Genomic DNA, 19,074 nt, shown 5'->3' with positions numbered 1-19,074 from the left:
AAGAGACTTTAATCGTTCAGATATGTTAACCTGTGTCAAACATATATCCAGCTGTCTCCACAAGGTCAGGTTAGCGTTTTAATATGATTTATGTCCGGATAAAGGACCGCCTCGTGAATTCTGTCTCGTGACGCCCCGCTTTCTAACTCGGCCAATTTTTTTTTTGTCTTTTCAAATGCTCGTCTCAAAATATATAAAGGCCATTATTTTCAGCATTAAACCCACTGCTCGAGCCTGAGCCATAGCGCATACCAAGTTCCGCTCAAAGCAAAAGCACCTCACGGGTCCTACACTGCCTTTTGAGGAATCATTTGATAGCCCTATTAACTTTCATGTAACATTGTTTCTTGAAGGCATCCACAGCGAGCGCTTCAGTGTCATTACTCTGAGAAATGTGCTTTCATACTGAACGTCGTTTACAGAAGTCCTGGAAGATACATAGTCTCGTAAAAGCCCTTAAACGCAGAATAATGGCACAAAGTCAGCTTCTGTGGGCAGGATATTTTGCTCAGATCCTGTTTTTTATTTTTCTATTTACAGTTATGTTTCATAGCTGTGTGATTTTGTTTTAAGTATTTGAGTTGGACTTTAATATTTTGCCTCAACAAGCGGTCGCGAATAATAGAAATGTGCCCAAAAGGCCACTATAAAATATTTTCTTAATCGGATTAGAATACAAACATGGGCGATGTTTTTCGCGGCGTATTTAATTGAAAACATAATTTTTCGGTGTCGCTTCAACGACGGAAACGCCATGTTTTAAACTCTAGAAAAATACGTCCCTTTCAGGACCTTGCCAATCCATTCAAGCCAGCAAGTTTGGAGAGCGTGTTGAGTTTAATCAATTCATAACGTCGAGATGGAGCCGAACTCACTGAAGGTAACGTTTGATATCAACCGTCGATTTGTTTTATTTTCGCATTGCGCTAAACGCCACCTGCTCTAAACTCTCCTCATGTTCTTATCCACAAAACTTTAAACATACAGCATTTTTATGACTACATCTGTGTATATGTTGACCATCTAAAAATAGTTACATGATACTAATTGTTTGCTTAAGACGGAGAGATCCTAATTTGATATTAGCCAACTGTGCGTAATAACGCAGGGACATTAGAAATGTTTTTGTCCGCCTTGTTACAAATTGTTTACGAAAACGAGTTGATAAGCAATGTAAATATTTCCCTGTTTGCCTTTTTTTCCCTCTACAGTGGGTGGGCTCGTCTTGCGGTTTACATGGACCATATATATTCTATAAAGCCTTTAAATTTAACCGGAACGCCAAACCGAGAATCCTGTCTCTCGGAGACTTTTTCTTCGTCAGATGCAAACCGGAGGATCCTATTTGCATAGCGGAGCTTCAGCTGCTCTGGGAAGAAAGAACAAGCAAACAACTTTTATCAAGCTCCAAACTTTATTTTCTACCCGAGGATACTCCCCAGGGACGCACAGTCACTCATGGAGAGGTAGGAATATTAATCGCCTGATGAATAATTGTGAATTTTTGTGGTGTTTTTAGTCCATCTCGTTCGGGAGGATTTAATTTAACAACATCTTTACCGCATTAAGAGTTGGCAGTGGATGTCTCCGGTGACACGGGCATTTATAAACACAGGCACTGTTACTGACATTGATTAATGCGAGCAGTAAAAGGACTGACCTACAGCGGTATTTTCTTTTTCCACTAGTTTTACTTTTTGTTTGTCTATTGTGGTGTCAACTGCTGAATGTGCACTTGTCCAGCTGCGCTCAATAAGGCTGCCGCTGCGCTCTGTGGGGTTAATTGTGTTATAAAGGGGAAAATCCGCAACAATCCTGCGCCTGGGCTCTGTCATTTCATTTCTGGGTAAAGCGTGTCAAGCGCAGACATATGGGCGGAAATTGCGAAACGGTAATGAATGCATGGGATCAAACTGGCTCAGATCGGTCGCTACGATAGTTATTAGATATTTTGTAATGCAGCCTGATGTTGAAAGAAGCAGAGCGAGTCATAAAGCGTGGCAGAGCAAAAAGCCAGCGCTGACACGTTTTAGCTACTCTCCGCGTTTTGCATAATTTTCCATGTGAGCATTTCCATCCTTAACAATGTGATATTGTCGGCTCGCATATGAGGCAGCACTTAAAACCTCTGTGTGTTGAATTACGCTGTTGTTGGCACAGAAAAGCAATAGTTATAATTGGCTGTGGCCATATGTGGCGCTTGTGATCCGGTTACATCGCTGTACTGAATGGCATTACTCTGATTATTGAGTTTTTCTAACCGGCTGTAAAACAAATGATGTGTTGTTTTTTTCCCCCTGATACGACCGCAGCACTTTAATTACTGCTATGTGCTTTTGATCACTTGCGGCTGCATTGAAATCACCCTCTGTTGCTCATATATTGTTTATAGGGAAGGACAAAGCCGTGTTTGTACTTGACTCTTCCGCTGAAGGTTTACTTACATTCTTTCCTCTTGAGTAATAGAGTGCCTATCACATTTCCCTTTCATGAAAAAGGTGGCTATTTATGGGCAGCGCTTTAGACAAACTATCATTCTTGTATGAACTGGTATCATCTCCCGAAATCCCCTCGCGTTAGCCTTAACACGCTGCAATTATTTAGTAATTACTTCGAGTGCATGCATTGCTGATTCTAAGGCAACGCTTGCGCAACGACTTGTCTTCCCCGCCCCTTTCCCAAAGACTTATTTGCATTGCAAAGTGCTTACATTCCACTCCACTGGACATCATATCTGGAAAAATTATACTTAACTACCAGAAGGTGTGTCCTGGCAGTGCAAATGAAACCTCATATTTATCATATATATGAAGAAGTGCAGGATAACAGAAGTCACAGCGGAAATAAAAAGCAGTCTCTATGCATAAACAAGGCATTGTAATTATTATAGAAGAGGGTTGATATGTTTAAGTGCAATGTAGGTGCCCCCAGGCTGACCTCAATTAAAGGACTTGTCAAACACTCCACTCTCAGCAAATCGGACTACTTACTGTATATTACAGAGTGGAAATTGCCCTGACAACTTCAAGTCAGTTTATGACCTTCACAGAGCCCATTCAGATTCTCGCTGACTTTGCCCCATAACACTAATCTGCACCGCATGAGTCAGCTAGGAGTGCTTACAGAGGCAAGCCGTAATCCAAAAAACAAACAGGAAGGGCAAACCAGTCTGACAATAAAGCTATGACATTAAAACTCATCGACTGCTAAACTCTGTGTCTGAGTGGTGTATGTGCGAAAAGGTAAACATTAGAGAGAAGTTCATTTTTAGCTACACTGAAAAGTGGAATTTATAAACCTCGCATTAGTCATTTTTCTCCAGGACCGGTGGTGTATAAAGACAGATTAATGACTGTGGAGCCACGCTGACTCTAAATCTGTAATTGACTGGCTGAAAATCAGGGGTTCAAATTAGCCCAGTGACTCATGCAGATATGAACTTGATAACTTGCAGTTCTCAGGAAGTGTGTTGTTTTCACAAGGTTTTGGTGTTAAATGAGCACGGGCAACATCATGAGGTAAAGCCACAATTTATAATATTCACTCTCAGATCATGTGAGATTTACTCTTGAATATTTTTACACAACATAAAGCAGAAGCAGTGTATGACTTATGACAGTCGGTGCTGCTTTGCTCTCTTTCTCCAACAGATCATGCCTTGTATCTTGTAGATAACTATTATCTTAAGCCTGAAGCCAATATCCTCCAAATACCAAAAAGGCATGACTTTGTTTTAAGATATCAGAACAGCCATATATTGAACAATTCCCCAGAATTGGATTACTGATTCACTTGTGTTCTCAATGCTGTGGTATGATGTAATTTCCTGGTTATTTCTCAGGTATTTGTTTGCTCGCAGGCTCTCCTGCGCTGTATTTGTCATGTTTTGCTGTGCTGTGCAGTGACAAGAGGAATCAACCCGTGACCTACTGTGCTTGTTTTTCTTCTGTCAAAGGGTTGGAGGTCAATTCCTTTTAAACGCAGCCAGCTTTGAATCCACTCAACTTTGGCTGGAAACAAAAATAATGATTCATTGAATAAGCGTAACTCTCGGCGCCCGTATTTGCTGAATGGTTGATAAACAGATCCAGGGAAAAATTTATTAACCTATTTATGCTGAGTTAATTATTAAGTCCATATGTAGAGGAAGCTTTATTTTTCATTGGATCACAGCATGACAAACAGTGTTTACCCCCACCAGTTGAGCTCAGCTTGCTCTTTAAACAGGCTTTGTGTAGAGTTGCTCACCCATTATGACAAACCCTCTATTGGGGCCTCTGCTCTATTTGTCTGCCTGCAAACTGCCACCGACGAAGCAGTCACATGTGTTTTAAAACTCACTGAGTGACACATTATTTCTTCTCACTCCAAATGGCCTGCCTCTCTTGCTGGTACTGCTCACCGGCTGTAATACTTTCTGTTTTTGGACTCCCTATTTCAGGAGAGAGCTGTTGTAGATAACAGCTCACCACACACACACACACACACAACACCCACTTATTGTATACGCTGCTTCAGGCGGTTAATTGCTTATTCTTATCTTATACTATATATCCCACATTAGTGCAAATACAGCAAGGTTCTCTTAATGGGAAGTCACAACCGCAGAGAATATTTCTAGATCATGTTATATTAATGTGCTATTATCATCACCTCTGATTTCATCTGACCTCTCTTCTCCTCTATTCTGTCCCTCTAGCTGACAAGGCTTTGGCTCACACACACACATACAGACACATAGACACAGAGACACACACATACACATACACAGACACACTGACAGGCTGGGGACTGCAGCAGTAGGCCAGTATTGATTGCTGTGGAAAACACTTTGGCATGCATCCAGAGCCATTTCTTCAGTACATGGCAGTAGTCCATGCATGTGTTTCAGTGCTTGGAAAGCCAGCTTGTAGGGAAATTAGATTGTATTCATTTGCTGCTTCTTTGATTTTTCCTAAGGGAAAAACCCTGAATGGGTAATTCAAGCATCTGGGATGCTAGTTGAGTTAAGTGTAAGTGGCTTAGATATGCGACCAGCATTTTGATGGATAAGGTCGTTCTGCTGAATGACTCGAGTGTAAATGTGATATGGCACATTTTTACAGTGATCCTTTGAGTGCGTCCATACTGCTCCGTTGCCTTGGCCAGTGTGTGCATTATAGCAAATCTCCCCATTCACACAACAATGGCAGGAATTTAGAGGTGGGGTGGGGAGTTGGTGTGGGGATGTGTTTAGTGTGCATGTGTGGCGTGCACGCATATATGCCTCCTCCTGCCGCAGAACAAGTCATTAACTCTGAACACTGCCCTCCAGTGAATTCCTCACCATTGCTGAAATAGCATGTAAATTATTACCAGCTTTTTAGGATAGTGTAATTTAAAACCTTTAAAATGTAATACACTGGACTTCAAAGGCTATAAAAAACCCCTGCAAACATTCTGATTCTGATTCTTTTCACCAAATGTCTTTGCAGGCTAAAGTAATGATATGTTACAGCGGAGCCTGTTTGTCAACACACAGAAGACTTTTGGTGCTCTTTAGTTCAGTTTTTTCCACTTTGTCATTGACTAACCACTTGAACAGGCAAACATTTGCCTTGATGCATGACTCCAGCGCCCCCAGCTATAGTGGATCGTTATTATAACCTTTGAGGAGAATGCAGCCACAGATGGGAAGCTCTTGCTTAAATCCTCCAGCCAATATTTTTAATTCTTAACTGCGCTCTCTCAGATGAAGCATGTGGAATCAACATGCATTCAGTCTCTCTGTCTTTCTGTTTTGTTTTTTGTTTGCGTGCGCATTTGCTAAAATACAAGGATACAAAGCTGCAGCGATTCAAGGGAGCTGACACAGCTTTTTTGTGGTGTCACCTTACATGATGGATGCCTCACCCACTTTCAGTAAGGCTTTGAAAACTCCTCTTATCTTGCTATTTCTCTCTTTCGTTATAACTGCAAAAGAATGCTAAGTTCATAAATCACCCTGGCCGATGTAAGTGAAGTTGCTTAATGGAATCAGTGAATAAAAGATGAGTTCAGCACCCTGCCGATATTACAGCAACATTTATGCATGTGAACAAACTGCTTCAATTAAGTGGTAGTACATAATGTACAGTCACCTTTTAAATGCAATGCTTTGAACTCTTTGTAGTCTTTAGGCAGTCTCAAAAAGAAAATATTCTAATTCAATTGTTCCAGGCTTACTCCCCTGAGTTCCTCTTTAATTCCCAGATAAGTTTGTTTTGGGACACTGAAGCCAAGGTCAGTCATGGGGAGGGGAGATAGATAATGAACTCATATTGTGTTTCCTAGCCTCTCTCTCTTTCTTTCTCCTTCTTTCTCTCAATTTTTCCTCCTCTCTCTTTCTCCCTCTTCATTGTCCATGTCACCATGTCCATTACTCAATTACTAATCTCCTTTGGCCTTAGGAATTCCAGTGCTGACCTCTCCGAGGCAGCAGGCTGAAACCTTCCCAGCATGACAGGAGCACTGTGTGTGTGTGTGTACGTGTGTGCCCATAGTATAGAAAGATACCCACCAACTGGGAGCATGCACCCCTTGACTCTCAAGCTGAAAGTCCCGTCTGAGCGATGAGACGCTCCGCCGCAGAACGCTGACAGTCAGGAATGTGTGCCTTAATGCTCGCGCACAGTGCTGTGGATTTCTCACAGGGAATTGTTTGGGGTGATATGGAATATTTCAGGGTACATTGTTTGTAATTGGATCACCAAATATAGGATTGGGAATGTCCCTTATGTGCTGTTTTGCCACCAGTACACTATTGCATCCATATAAATTGAATGATATGGATTTTAGCGAGTTTAATTTCAATGAGATTGCTGGAGTCATGGGTTTCTGGAACAGAGTTATCTACAGTTTCGCAGCAGCAGGCTGTTTTTTCTACTTTCAGTCCATTATGTGCAGTCATAGCAATAAATTCACTCAGTAATGTTTTTGGAGATATCATGCTGCTGCAGTAATAACATAAATTATTGATAGAAGTATGGAGCCACGCTGTAACACTGAGCTGTTAATGTGTTATCTTGCATTTTAACTCAACCGTAAAAGGAGCAGTTTGTGTTTATATGGGCTTATTGATGTACCCACAGTAAAATTATGCCAACACATGAAGATATTTAGTGTTGTGTATAAATGCTTCTAATGCATCTGTGTCGGAAGTGTCAATGAAATGACACCAGGCTATTTGGTGTGTTGCTGATGTGGAGTGTCACCTCGTGGCTGCGGGCTTGTAGTCCTCTGACCTATATTATCAAGTGGCCTGCTGGCTGTGTCTGCCGCTTTGCTAAACTATCAACTGCCTAACTCGAAATGACAGCACAGTGTGGATGGGCGGCATTTACAGAGGAGCAGGGCCCCAAGACGCCCCAAATCAGAGAAGTGAGAAGAAGACCCCTGCGATGCTGCTACAGTGATTAATCTTAGTAAAATTAGTCAATTAATAGGGCTGACAGAATATTAGTCAACAGCAGTTTGGCAAGTAGGTTAGCAGTTATTGTAGTCATCGAAAATTTGTGGTTTCTTTGAACAATCACATTATTATTACATTATTGAGAAGCCTTTGGTATAGCATGCAGGGGATCTTCAGATGATCCCAATTTTGCTTTTTATGATCTATCATTATACATAAACAATAACAAGTGGATGGTACAGGTCCTGGCCTGGATATCTACAGGTTATAGCCCCCCAACAAACTGGCCATTACCCTCATGTCAGTTGATGTTCAATCAGACTAGCTGAGGGGTTCTTCTGTTGCTATATCAGTGCCTTTAAATGTCTCGTTTGACCCAGTAGTCTGAAAACTATTCAGGTTTCTGTTGCTGTGGTATAAGAAGCCCAGAATATACTCAGAACTGAGAGATCACAGCTTCTAGGAGTTTAATATTTATTCAAAAATATCAACAATGTTCAGTTTAATTTGATATCAAATATTGAGTGGGTCCAACTTTAAATATTTTCTCTTGCAATGCCACTTTGACTCCAGACTAAAAGTCATGAAGGAAACAGTCATTTGTTGTAGCTGCAGTTCGGTGTTTTTCTCAGTGTAAGGGCAAAAGAGGTTGGTGCAATGCTGCTGTTTTGATCATTTCTCAACAACTGACTGACTTGGCTGGTTTTCAGAAGCCTTTTACGGAAACACAGCACATTACTTAACTCTTTACCTAAACATTTCTCAACCAAATATCATGACTTATGCAAACCACAAGCCAAAATTCATCTTCCTGCTGCAGCTCACAGACTCTCGCTGCTGTAAAGTTGTGCAGCCAAAGTACAGAAGGGAAAGGAAAGGCATTATATGGCAAAGTAATGGATGTAGCCTGTTTTCAGGGCTGCAGCTCTGTTCATAGACTGATTATATTCTGGACTGTGTTGACAGCTCCTGAATTGCGCTCACCTGTTGTGTTTTGCTCTCAAGCCGAACAAGTCCCCAAACAGCATCTGTTGACAGTCACACAAGGCACCATGTCATTCACCTGATTAATATAGAGGGAATGGCTGTGTGTTTTTAAGGTTTGATATAGCTGCGTGTATGCTCCGGTGTGCTATTGGGAGACTTGAATTACTGCTGTTTGACTGTTTGAGCATTCAGTGCATTATTTTAGCTGTAAATGGGCTCAAGTGCAATATTTTATGATGTTGTTTCTCAATATGCTGTCAAGAGATTGCATCAAAGTATAGTAGGTAATTCTGTAGAAATACAGTACAATGTGGTTTTTGGCTGCAGGCTGAATGCTATTTACTGTTGCTCTACATTATTCAAATGGCCGGCTTTTCTGAAGGCAGAAACAGCAGTCAGTTTTTCATTGCATGGAAAGCCGGTTACAACCACCCGCCACCACTTGACAGCTGAAGACAGCTCATTATAAGAAGACCGAAAACCCATGTTTGATGTTTCTACTTAGTGAGGGAGGCACAGCTATATCAAGCTATCCCTCGCAGGCTTTTCCTTTATAAGGAAATACTGTCTCCAACTGGTTGGGATTTGATATGCCTTTAGTTGCAATGATGTGAGAACTGAATATGGGTAATTGTATAGACAGAGCACTCAGGGAGAATATGAAACACATAAAAGCCATATGTATGTTTGTGGAATTTGGTGACAAACTCGAAACAAATACGGCATTAAATGGCTAAAAAAAAAAAACAGCTTATCTTAACATTTTAAGATTCACAAAGAAAGGATTTGTTCTAAAGTGTAGCTTTATTTTGTCCACACCCTCTGCTAACACATTGATATGACATAAATGGCTGTTATTTTAATGTCGACAGCTCTTTGAGGGGAAATAAGTACAGGCAGACAGATGCCTGGTAAATTGGAGATAACCAAGGTAAACATCAGAGACCTACTCAGTGTGTCTGCGTTTCTGCCCGTACACATCTGTCCTCCAGATTTCCCTGTTTCTGTAATAGCCATCTTACAGCACAGCACTCCATTCTGTTGGTAACAAGCACTTCAGCCATTAGCCCTTCAAATGGAAACACATTTAAGCATGTCTGCTTCCTTCCCTCTCCTCTGGACTTGTAGTTCTTTTGAGCATGAGAGTTATTAAAAGGAGCTGAATCCACCGTAGGAAAAAAATAGGTTGAAGCACACACAGACGGGAGAACAAATCTTATTAAGCAAGCCAACTGAGCAGACTGAAGTATGTACACAAAACGTTGCCTCTGTGTCAACCATGCGCATCACTGCTATAAATTTAAATTTTATAGTTTCCTGACAGTGCCACATTAGTTTTACTGTGCACTGAAGAAACCAGTGGCTACAGCGTTTTCCTCTTCATTCATTACATTCCCGGTATAACAAATTACATTTCAAATGCTCTTCTTCACTTTGAAGGCGTAATCATAGCCACTGAGTGCGTCTTGTCATTTTAGAGCATAAAATCTTAACATTCATGGTGATTATCAGGAGCCCGACTTCCTAAACTCTAATCAAAGAGTCAAAAACACCTATGTCCTCAATGACATTGATTTAGTTGCTGGCATAAATTCAATTCAGCAATCATCCACATCATCCATATTCATGGTGCGGTAATTTACTTATATTAAGGTGCATCCACAGCCATAATGTTACTTTATGCACATACAAATTGAGATTATACACAGGCCGTTTAGCTGTTGTGTCCTGTTTACTCTCATTTCGACTCTGATCTTTGGTGTAATTTTAATCCTCTCTTTTTTTTACCCAAACTTTGACCCTGATTATGCTCAGCTTAGTTTGAGTAGTGGACCTAATGTGGTGCAATACTTTACTTAAGACGGCACTTTTACCTCAGTATAATTTTCAAAGCAACACTTTCACTTTCATGAGTTTTTTTTTTTTTTTTTTTTTTTTAGAAAAGTATAAGTTTGAACCTGTATGTGTTTTCTGTACTGTATTCTGTAATTATTTGTGTTTGTTTTAGGTTTTCTAATCTCATAAACCCAAATCGTGTAATTATTTACACACCACAGTTGGTTATTGTTGGTCTCGGTTATTAAAAATAGCACATCTGCATACTTGGAGATGTGCTGTTTTGAAATGTTTATGTGTCTATGCAACAAAACCATTTCAGAGCCATAAAATTGTGGTGGAAGTAAATGATCCATTTCCGTGGCACAGCTGCGTTTATGTAACTCGCTACGTGATTCTGCTCCTGCCTCTTTTCAGCACGAAGTAATTGCGCTGTCTGAGAAGGTGATCGTGCGACTGGAGGACCTGGTGAAGTGGACGGTACCAGACTTCTCAGGATGGGACAACAGTCTCAAGGCCGAGCCTTTGAAACCCTCCGTGCTCCGGGAGCTGGGGACCAACGGGAGGAGGGAGGCCCTCCACCGCTACAGGGAGAGCACCCTTACCAGTGGACTCAACTTCAAGGATGTCCAGAGGGAGAGGGCACAGCTAGGTGAGCTCCGGCGGAGACCTCAATTTCTTTTTAGCCTTTTATGAGGTTATTTTTATTATTTTCCTTCATTCCAAAAGGTTACTGTCGTCTTTCCATTTTCTCTGGGCTGCTGTGTTGAATGTTTATGTATTTGTGTCCCATGTTCACCATTAATCATCATATGTTTATTGTCCTTTGGTTGGTTTAACAAGTGTTGTCTTGACTGGAGTAATTCATCAGTGCATAGTTGGAATTACTCCCGCTATAATGAGCTAAGAATCACACTAATACAAGCAGGCTAGAGGTAATGGCAGTGTGTTTGCCAACATATTACCATCTTACAGTGTTACAGCTCTGTTTTCTGAGTGTGACAACAACAAAGACTGCACTGCAAAAATCACATCATTCTGCTGGCAATGTCATAAATAATTGAGTTACATCAAACTGCAGTATAAGGCAACTCTGATACTGTCTTATCCATCAGTTCAGATCATAATTGGCTGTGTAGCTCAGCAGCCTTAAGGATCATTGCTGTGTGTATCTGAATGGCTGTCTGGTGTATTCATCATGTACACTGTGCCATTAAGTGTCAGTGAATGCTTGTTTCTTGAAGCAGGCTCTTGGGTTCTCACTACAGCCTTACCCATGAATCAACCCCAACGTAAAGCTGGATGTCTCTGGAGATGACTCATCTGATTCAGATAGGAAACTCTGGCATTTCAGCCTAATAATCAGAAAGAACATTATGTTCCCTTTGAAGCCTTTTCATACTTATTTGCCTTTCCCTCACTTGGCTGTGATGCAATGCCTAATGCTGCTTATAATGGTTTTACATAGCATAGCAAACATGCTTGAAATGCCATCACAATTACAGTACTTCTTGTCAGATCATCAGTGCCTTTCCTTGCGATTTAAGCAAGCCAGAATTTTTTAGCTTCCTGATCCTCTAATAATTAATTTTTAATAACCATCTTATTCCTAAAGCCAACATGGAAGTAAAACTGCTACAGGCTTAAAAAATACTTTTTTTTTCTTCTGTAGAAAATAGTGATTTATTGATGACTCTTGTAGTGTTTTCTGCTCAGGATCTTCCGGGAAGAGAGGCTGTTGTGTTTCTGTGTGATGCTGTAATGCCCTTGATTACTCGACATTGCTTGAATCTTATACGCAAAAAGGACAAGGCGATCAATAATGAATGCTTTGTTGTTATTCCAGTAATCAATATAGCGTGAATGTGCCTGCAGGCGCGTGTGTGTGTCTATGATTGCTCGCTTTCATAAATAGATGTGTCAGCTTGCTTCTGAAATGGTATTATGCTCCTTATTTGGATTTTCTGTAAACGTGCGGTATCGTCTAGAATTTATAGATTTAACCGTTGTTGGTGTAATAACCTGATGATAACGCCGTTGCTACTGAGAGCCTGTCTCTGTGTGTGCGTGAATGCACGTGTGTGTGCATGTGTTGCTAATGAGCAGCGCTGCCGTTAATGACTCCATCAGGCTGTTTCTAAATGCACTTGTCACTCCGATGGGACACTCCGCCAGAGAATCTGCCCAGTCAGCAGAACGGGCTCAGGCTCTGGCAGGGCACCAGAGACACACATACACACTCTGACACACATACACACATAGATACACACACATGATACACACCGACAATCAGTGGTGTGCACTCACTTATCCATTTGTTTGTTTGTTCACTATATCTTTGGCGTGTGTCAGTTGTTGACAGTCTAACAATATGAGAGAGGCAGAGAGTTTGGGAGAGAAATATGAAATATGCCACTGCAATGCTGCTGACTACCAAAATGAAATATTCATACCACAGCAGCAGCAGATCAGATATAAAAGTAGCCTTAAAGCATCCTGTAGCTGAATGTCTGTAATTCTGTGTAATACGTTCGCTCATTGACTAAACTAATGCTTTTATGACACAACCCTACACGCTTCTTCTTCTTTCTTTTTTTTTAGATTCTTTTAGCCTGAAGTGGCAGCCTTCTTTATAACTTGAGTGATGCATTTGCTGATTGTTATTCTCAGGCTGATGTGTAACTATGTCAGAAGAATTGGATTGTTCCTCATAACAGGATACTGCAGCAATACCACAAGCTGCACAGAAAAGCATTGTGAGCTAAAGAGCAATAAAGTGTGCCATTGTTATCGAGGGAAACTTCTTTTTTTTTTTCCAAGTGTGCATCCTAACTTTTCCTGGCATGCTGCCAGTGTGAATAAAGTGCACTGCTGTGCATTTGTGTCTCACAGGCAACATGTGAAAAATAAAAGACAAATGTGTTTCAAGCAGCAGGAAGACATTTTTTTGTTTTCATCTGTATTACATTGGGTTTTGTGGTTTGGTAAGCGAACAAAGCTCTACTGTATTCTCTCCTCAGAAATGCGTAAAAAGTGTAACAAAAGATGCCCACATTAAGCAAAGTAATTAATTAGAAGCAAGTGACCTTTGCTGCAGTCCTGCACCGTTGGCAGCTCTGCGAAACCTTCAAGGCAGAGAAATGATTGGTATCATAATTCAAATTCCAGCAAGTGTTTCACAAAGTGCCATACCTGAAATAACAGGGTGTCTTTCCGCAGTCTTTTAACAATGTCATCTGTTGAAAGTTAAGTTTTGACATGTATGCCTAGTCACTTTCTTAGCCAAGGAGGTCAAAATTAGGTAATATCTTTATGCTATATTTGAAGCTGCTGCAGCTTCTTAGCTCAGCACTAAAACTGGAAAAAAGAGAAACATCTATTTTGGCTCTGACACTGTGTCTCTACTCAAATACTTCCATTACTACACTTCCATGTAGCACACAATGTACACTTTGTACCTCATTGCATAATAGGTGATTTTTGACTGTGTCAGAGTGAACGTATTGGCAAGCTGATAGTTGCAGCATTTGAATGTTAGCTCCAAATGTTCTAAATGTTTAAAGCTTGGCAAGCCAATGAACACTCATACATTATTTTATAGTGTGGAAATTGAGGTAAAACAGAAAAAAATCAAAAATCATCTTCTGCAGCATTCTTGCAGATATAACAACTCTATGATACCCCCTGGTGCAGATATTTTTTACATACTTGAGCAAACACACTCAATCTCACGTTGCCTCTCTCACGGACAAACTACTCTATAAGACAGTTGCTGAAAAACAAATTGTTGCGTAGTTGATGTCAACAGGTTCACGGGAATTTTCCACAAATGACAGAGAGCAAGGTCAGGAAGTACAAATAATATATTTCCCAGCTTGCCACCGCCACTTTTAGAAAAGGCACCTATTTTAGGATTCTAAAATGATTGTGTAGATGTTTGCAGCTAAAATTAAATACATAGGAAAAATGTGTATTTTATAAATAAAGCTGGGCATTGCTTCACAAGATGGACCCACGCTTAAACACACTGTATGGTGGAACCTTTATAATCTGTCCAGTTTTAGCTAAGCACCATGTGTATCTGCATGTCCATTTGATAGTCGTATCAGCAGTGCTCCTCCTACCTTCTTGGACCTGCTGCACTGCATTGGCTGCACCATCGAAAGTCTTTGTACGTAGCCAAAGTGGTTACCCACTGAGGGTAAGAAGCATGTAATATCAGTCAACTTTATGACCATCGTAAGTCCACCATCAGTGTACTAGTGCACTCACACCGAGTTACTAGTGTGAACCCGCTTGAACTCAAAATAGAAAAGGGAAATACAGAAGTACTTGATTTGAGGCAATCTGCAGTTCTTTTTTAAGAACTGTGTGGTTTGTTTTTCTGAAAACTCTCCAGCCCTGAAAAATTGTTGTGTTGAATTGTGTTTGTCTCACTCAAATTCCTAACCAACGATAAAGAGATAGCAAGTCTGCATGGGTGATGTAATGTATTTCGCAGTACTTATGTAATCTGTGGTGTAATTCACTTAATCAGGTAATGTAAACTGTCCACTCAGTTTATCTAGTATTGGAGTGGGTATTAGAGCTTCTTTTTACAGTTCAATCCACCAGGGATGGCTTGCCAGGGAAGTTTACATTCTGCCCCTCTATCTCTCCCTAGAGGACTGGCCTCATTCTTTTTTCTTTTTTTTTCATTGCTGCCTGCCGAAATTGGTTTCTGGTCGTATACTACGAGGCCGAGTGTTTGAGAGCTGTATCTGCTGATACAGTTTGTAGGCTTGTGCTGGGAGACACAGAGTGCTGTAGAAGAAAAATAATAAAGAATTGGAAAAAAAAAAAGACAGAATGGCTCATGCTCACAAAATAGCTCAATAGGTTTTCTGTCTTGTCTTTCTTTAATTCAAGCCTTCGGTGTGGATGCCACTGAACAGATTGTGAGCTGAGATGATGTGGAGGATTATACAAGGTCATAGCTTGCGACTCCTGCGTTCAAAGAACATAGATGGTGTTCATGACTCCTGCCCTCACCCATAGTATGATCTGTAGGCAGTTCATCCCTCAGCAATTGGCGGGATCAGGGCTCTCCGAGAAAACACTGAGACTAAAGGAACCATGCTGGTAGAAAAAAATAGAGTGAATTGCAGGGATGGTGAATTCGCCCATCTCCTTGACTTTTTTTCAATCCCGTTTCTATGCTGTAACACCTTTGAAGATTCAACCATACAAAAATGAAAATTATATCACTCTATCTATTTTTTAATAAAGAAATACTACATACTGTGTGCAGTGCTGCTCAAAGCTGTAATTTTGATGTTTAACCAACAAATCATGGATTGGATCTGGCAGAACATTAATATTTTCATGCAATATTCAGTTAGTAATGGAAATGAAGGCCACTTATTGGAATTCAAGGAAATTCATGTTCATTATGCAACTTTTTGTTGTATGAAAAGCCACAAATAGAGTTCTTTGAATAATGTTTCCATCCACTAAGTGCGTCAATGTCCAAATTTCATATAACAGATTCGAATGAAAATGCACGTTATCGCGAGCTCTATGCTTAAAGTGATAATCCGTCATAACTGACCTTCGTTATAATGTATGCAGTTTCAAGTTAAGTACATTTGGAGGGGGCTTTTGTCTAAAAGGAACTTACATATTTTCCACATCTATACACGAGTGGAGTTTCTTGCCCAAGGGCAGCTTAGGAATTAGAGAAGCTAAGAATCAAACACGTAACTCTCGGATAAACACCTAACCTTCACTACAAAATTGAATTAAAGAATGATGTATGGTTGTATCATTTCCATACAGGATAAGCTACTCTGCATGAATACTGGTCTTGGAACTTGTTATACAAAAAGTCAACACACCAGTTTATGCAAACAGGAAATGACACTCGTACCTTCACATGTCAGTCAGAATGCAACTTCAGAACTGACACTTCAGTAACTGACAGTTACTGCTGATGTGATTTTTAAGTGTGTATGAAGCTATTTTAAGTCAATGTAAACAGCATGAAAATTTGGACAAATTTCCCGTGCCATGTCCAAACATTTTTCCCTTTCTGTGTCGCCTTGACACACAGAATGACTTAAGATGCCGTCTTTGCATTGATGTCATTGAGTTGTATTGGGCTGCAGTAGATAGACAGTAACACAAAGAGGAAATTTCACACTAAGGAGGACACCGGCATACTTTTAAGTCTAAATGCTGACATGTGGTTGAGCGTATTTAGTGATGTCGCTTTTGTCACTTACACTGATTGATCTCGAAGGCGTAATAGGCCCGTGACACGCGTACCTGGCTTTTTTTTTTTCCAAGAATCTTTACAGCCTCGCTCACTCGGGGGATATAGCCGCTGTATTTCCCTCCGATACAACATCTGATCTGTATGCCAGACTTGGCACATATACCCGAGTTGATATCCTGACAATATTTCAGTCGGAACATTTCAATTTGATGTAGAGGGTAGATTCTGTCCCCTTTCAGAGAAGAGACTGTTCACAGAGTCACAGAATGTTTATGCGGGTAGGAACTTGTGATAAGGAAACAGACAGATGCGGTCTTCTCATGGTTGATTTGTCTTGGTGACAATACAGAACAATATTTGGGACACTGAGTCACTATCACACGTGAAAGCGTTTTATGTTTCGACTGCAACGTGGGAAGGAGTAAGCAGTTTCTTGAAAAAGATAAAGACAACTGGGTTGTGGTGTTACAAGAGTAATGGTATGTTGTGACTCAGGCAAAGAAAGAATGCCATGCTTTCGTAAGACACACTGCCACTGTACTCCTCCGTTCAGAGTATGTGGCAGATTGTATCGTTTGCACTTGTTTGCTTTCCGCCCCTCAGACATATTTGCTTCCCCTTCTGCTTTTTTTTCTCCGCAGAACTAATTCTAGAAACTGTCCAAAATCTCTTTTGAAGTAATTTAATGGAGTGTTTGTATTGATTATGTGCCTTTCTCACCCCCTCCTGCTTTCTTCTCTCCTCCTTTGCTATGTTTTTCTTTTTCTTTTGGGGGTTTTATGGCAGTATCTTCTTCATTATGCCCAGACCTGTAGGAGAGAGAATCACAAGCTGTTTTTCCTCACTGATGTGCTCATATCATTAATTCCCTTCTGACTGTGGCCTGGCCGGAAGCCAGAGAATTCTAAATCTGTAAGCAGTAAATTGTGTGCTGGGGTGGAAAAATCTATTAGATGTTTGAGCATGCCTCGAATTTGAATGGGAGAAAGAGAGAGAAAGAGAAAGAGACCACCCAACAGTCGAGCCATATCCTGTTATGGCTCACGCCGTAATCAAATTCAGCTTCTTTGGATAGCTATATTCATCAATAATTTGTGTTATTTTATTTCTGGATTGTCACATAATGTGTTTTTTTGGCTTACGCGATGGAGGGGGCTGAAGGCTGGTGCATGGTTAAACAATGAGAATGGCCTCAGAGGAAATGAAGAGCTCCGTCTCTCCATTAGGGAGGTCTGAAACAACAGTTGTGTCTCTCTTCTCTCCATTAGTCAGGTCTGGAACAACAGAGATGCTATTGATGTGACCTCTGCCAGGCATCTTAAATAGACAGAAACAGAGTGAGGTGCTTTCATAATGCGCTAGCAGCTCTGCCTCCAAGACAAATTCCCTGATAGATTCATTATTAAATTATTCTTTTTAATGATTCGCTGTTATGAAAGCTCTAAAATCACATGGATCATGAGGCTTTATCTGAGGCTGTGTGTTGACTGAGAAACATTTGCTTTCTTTTCTTAAGCAAATCGCCTGCCTGTTCCAGTTACTCTGACTCATACTTAAGCGTTACCCAACCAGCAGACTTTTTGGAAAGATTTCTGTATTAGTCTATGTCAAAACATGATGTGTAATATGATGCCTATTTAAAGGATTACTGCAGCATTAATATTTCAGCGCAGAGGTTTTTTGTACATCTCCCCCGATATGTTTCTTTCTGCATGACAGCCTCACATTCTGCCTTCAGATAGATAGATATGGATGTTTTTTTTGTGCTGCTCAGTAGGCTTTCTAGACATCACAGATTGTACAATTAATAACCCTGCATTTTTTATGAGCATGCCAGTCCATCTGCTTTATGAATGCATGTCCTCCTCTGGACGCCCTGTTGTGCTTATTAAAAAGGCTTGAAAGTCAAACCTACAACATGAGCAGTGTTAAGTTCTGCACTGAAGTGCAGATCTGAGGCATTTTAGTTGCTTTTAGTTTCAACTGTTTAAATGTTATACTGTTTGATGATTCTACTTCATTGCAAGTCAGGGAAAATGTGCTTTTTTCCCCTTTTGATTATGTATATGATAGTTTTGGCAAAGCTCATCGTAAGATTTACTCACAAAAATACTATTTATCATTCTGTAAATGACTGCTAATGCACTGATATATTAGCCAAACGTCAGTATAGGCTATCAGCAAATAAGATGCCATTTACTGATGGTTACTGATATTTATCTGTCGTATTCCATCCGTTTTGCACTGGATAATTGGCAAATATGGTGTGATGAAGAGTAACAAAAAGCAAATTAATCGATGAAATAACAGAAAAAAAGATCAGCTATTGGCCAAATTGTTGTTTTTAAATATAGGTGTCAGTATTGGCCCAGAATTTGACATTTATTTTTTGCATATTATGTACATATTACCAGTTACAGTAGTGAAATATATCAGTGGTAATGATACAGAAATGTAAGACTATAGTCCTGTGAGCAGCTGAATGGATGGATGGACAAACAGACATTACTAAGTTACCAAACTGGAATTGCTAACTTTACTGGCGTTTATTTAAGTGGCATTTATT

At 40.3% G+C, this 19,074-nt stretch overlaps 1 protein-coding gene across 1 annotated transcript in view; it reads left to right on the top strand.

Annotated features, from left to right (window-relative positions):
- The first annotated feature begins 722 nt into the window (after positions 1 to 722).
- The window catches only part of arid5b (AT-rich interaction domain 5B), a 75,221-nt gene continuing 56,869 nt past the window's right edge, over positions 723 to 19,074 (top strand). The window contains exons 1-3 of the mRNA XM_005474332.4: positions 723 to 880; positions 1,212 to 1,466; positions 10,670 to 10,904. Coding sequence (XP_005474389.1) covers positions 860 to 880; positions 1,212 to 1,466; positions 10,670 to 10,904 — 511 coding nt within the window. The 5' untranslated portion in view covers positions 723 to 859. The remainder of the gene's footprint in view (positions 881 to 1,211; positions 1,467 to 10,669; positions 10,905 to 19,074) is intronic.

The sequence above is a fragment of the Oreochromis niloticus genome, linkage group LG13 (assembly GCF_001858045.2).
Source record: "Oreochromis niloticus isolate F11D_XX linkage group LG13, O_niloticus_UMD_NMBU, whole genome shotgun sequence".
Lineage (NCBI taxonomy): Eukaryota > Metazoa > Chordata > Actinopteri > Cichliformes > Cichlidae > Oreochromis > Oreochromis niloticus.
The sequence above is the reverse complement of the archived record's forward strand: the minus strand, read 5'-3'. Positions and strand labels throughout refer to the sequence as shown.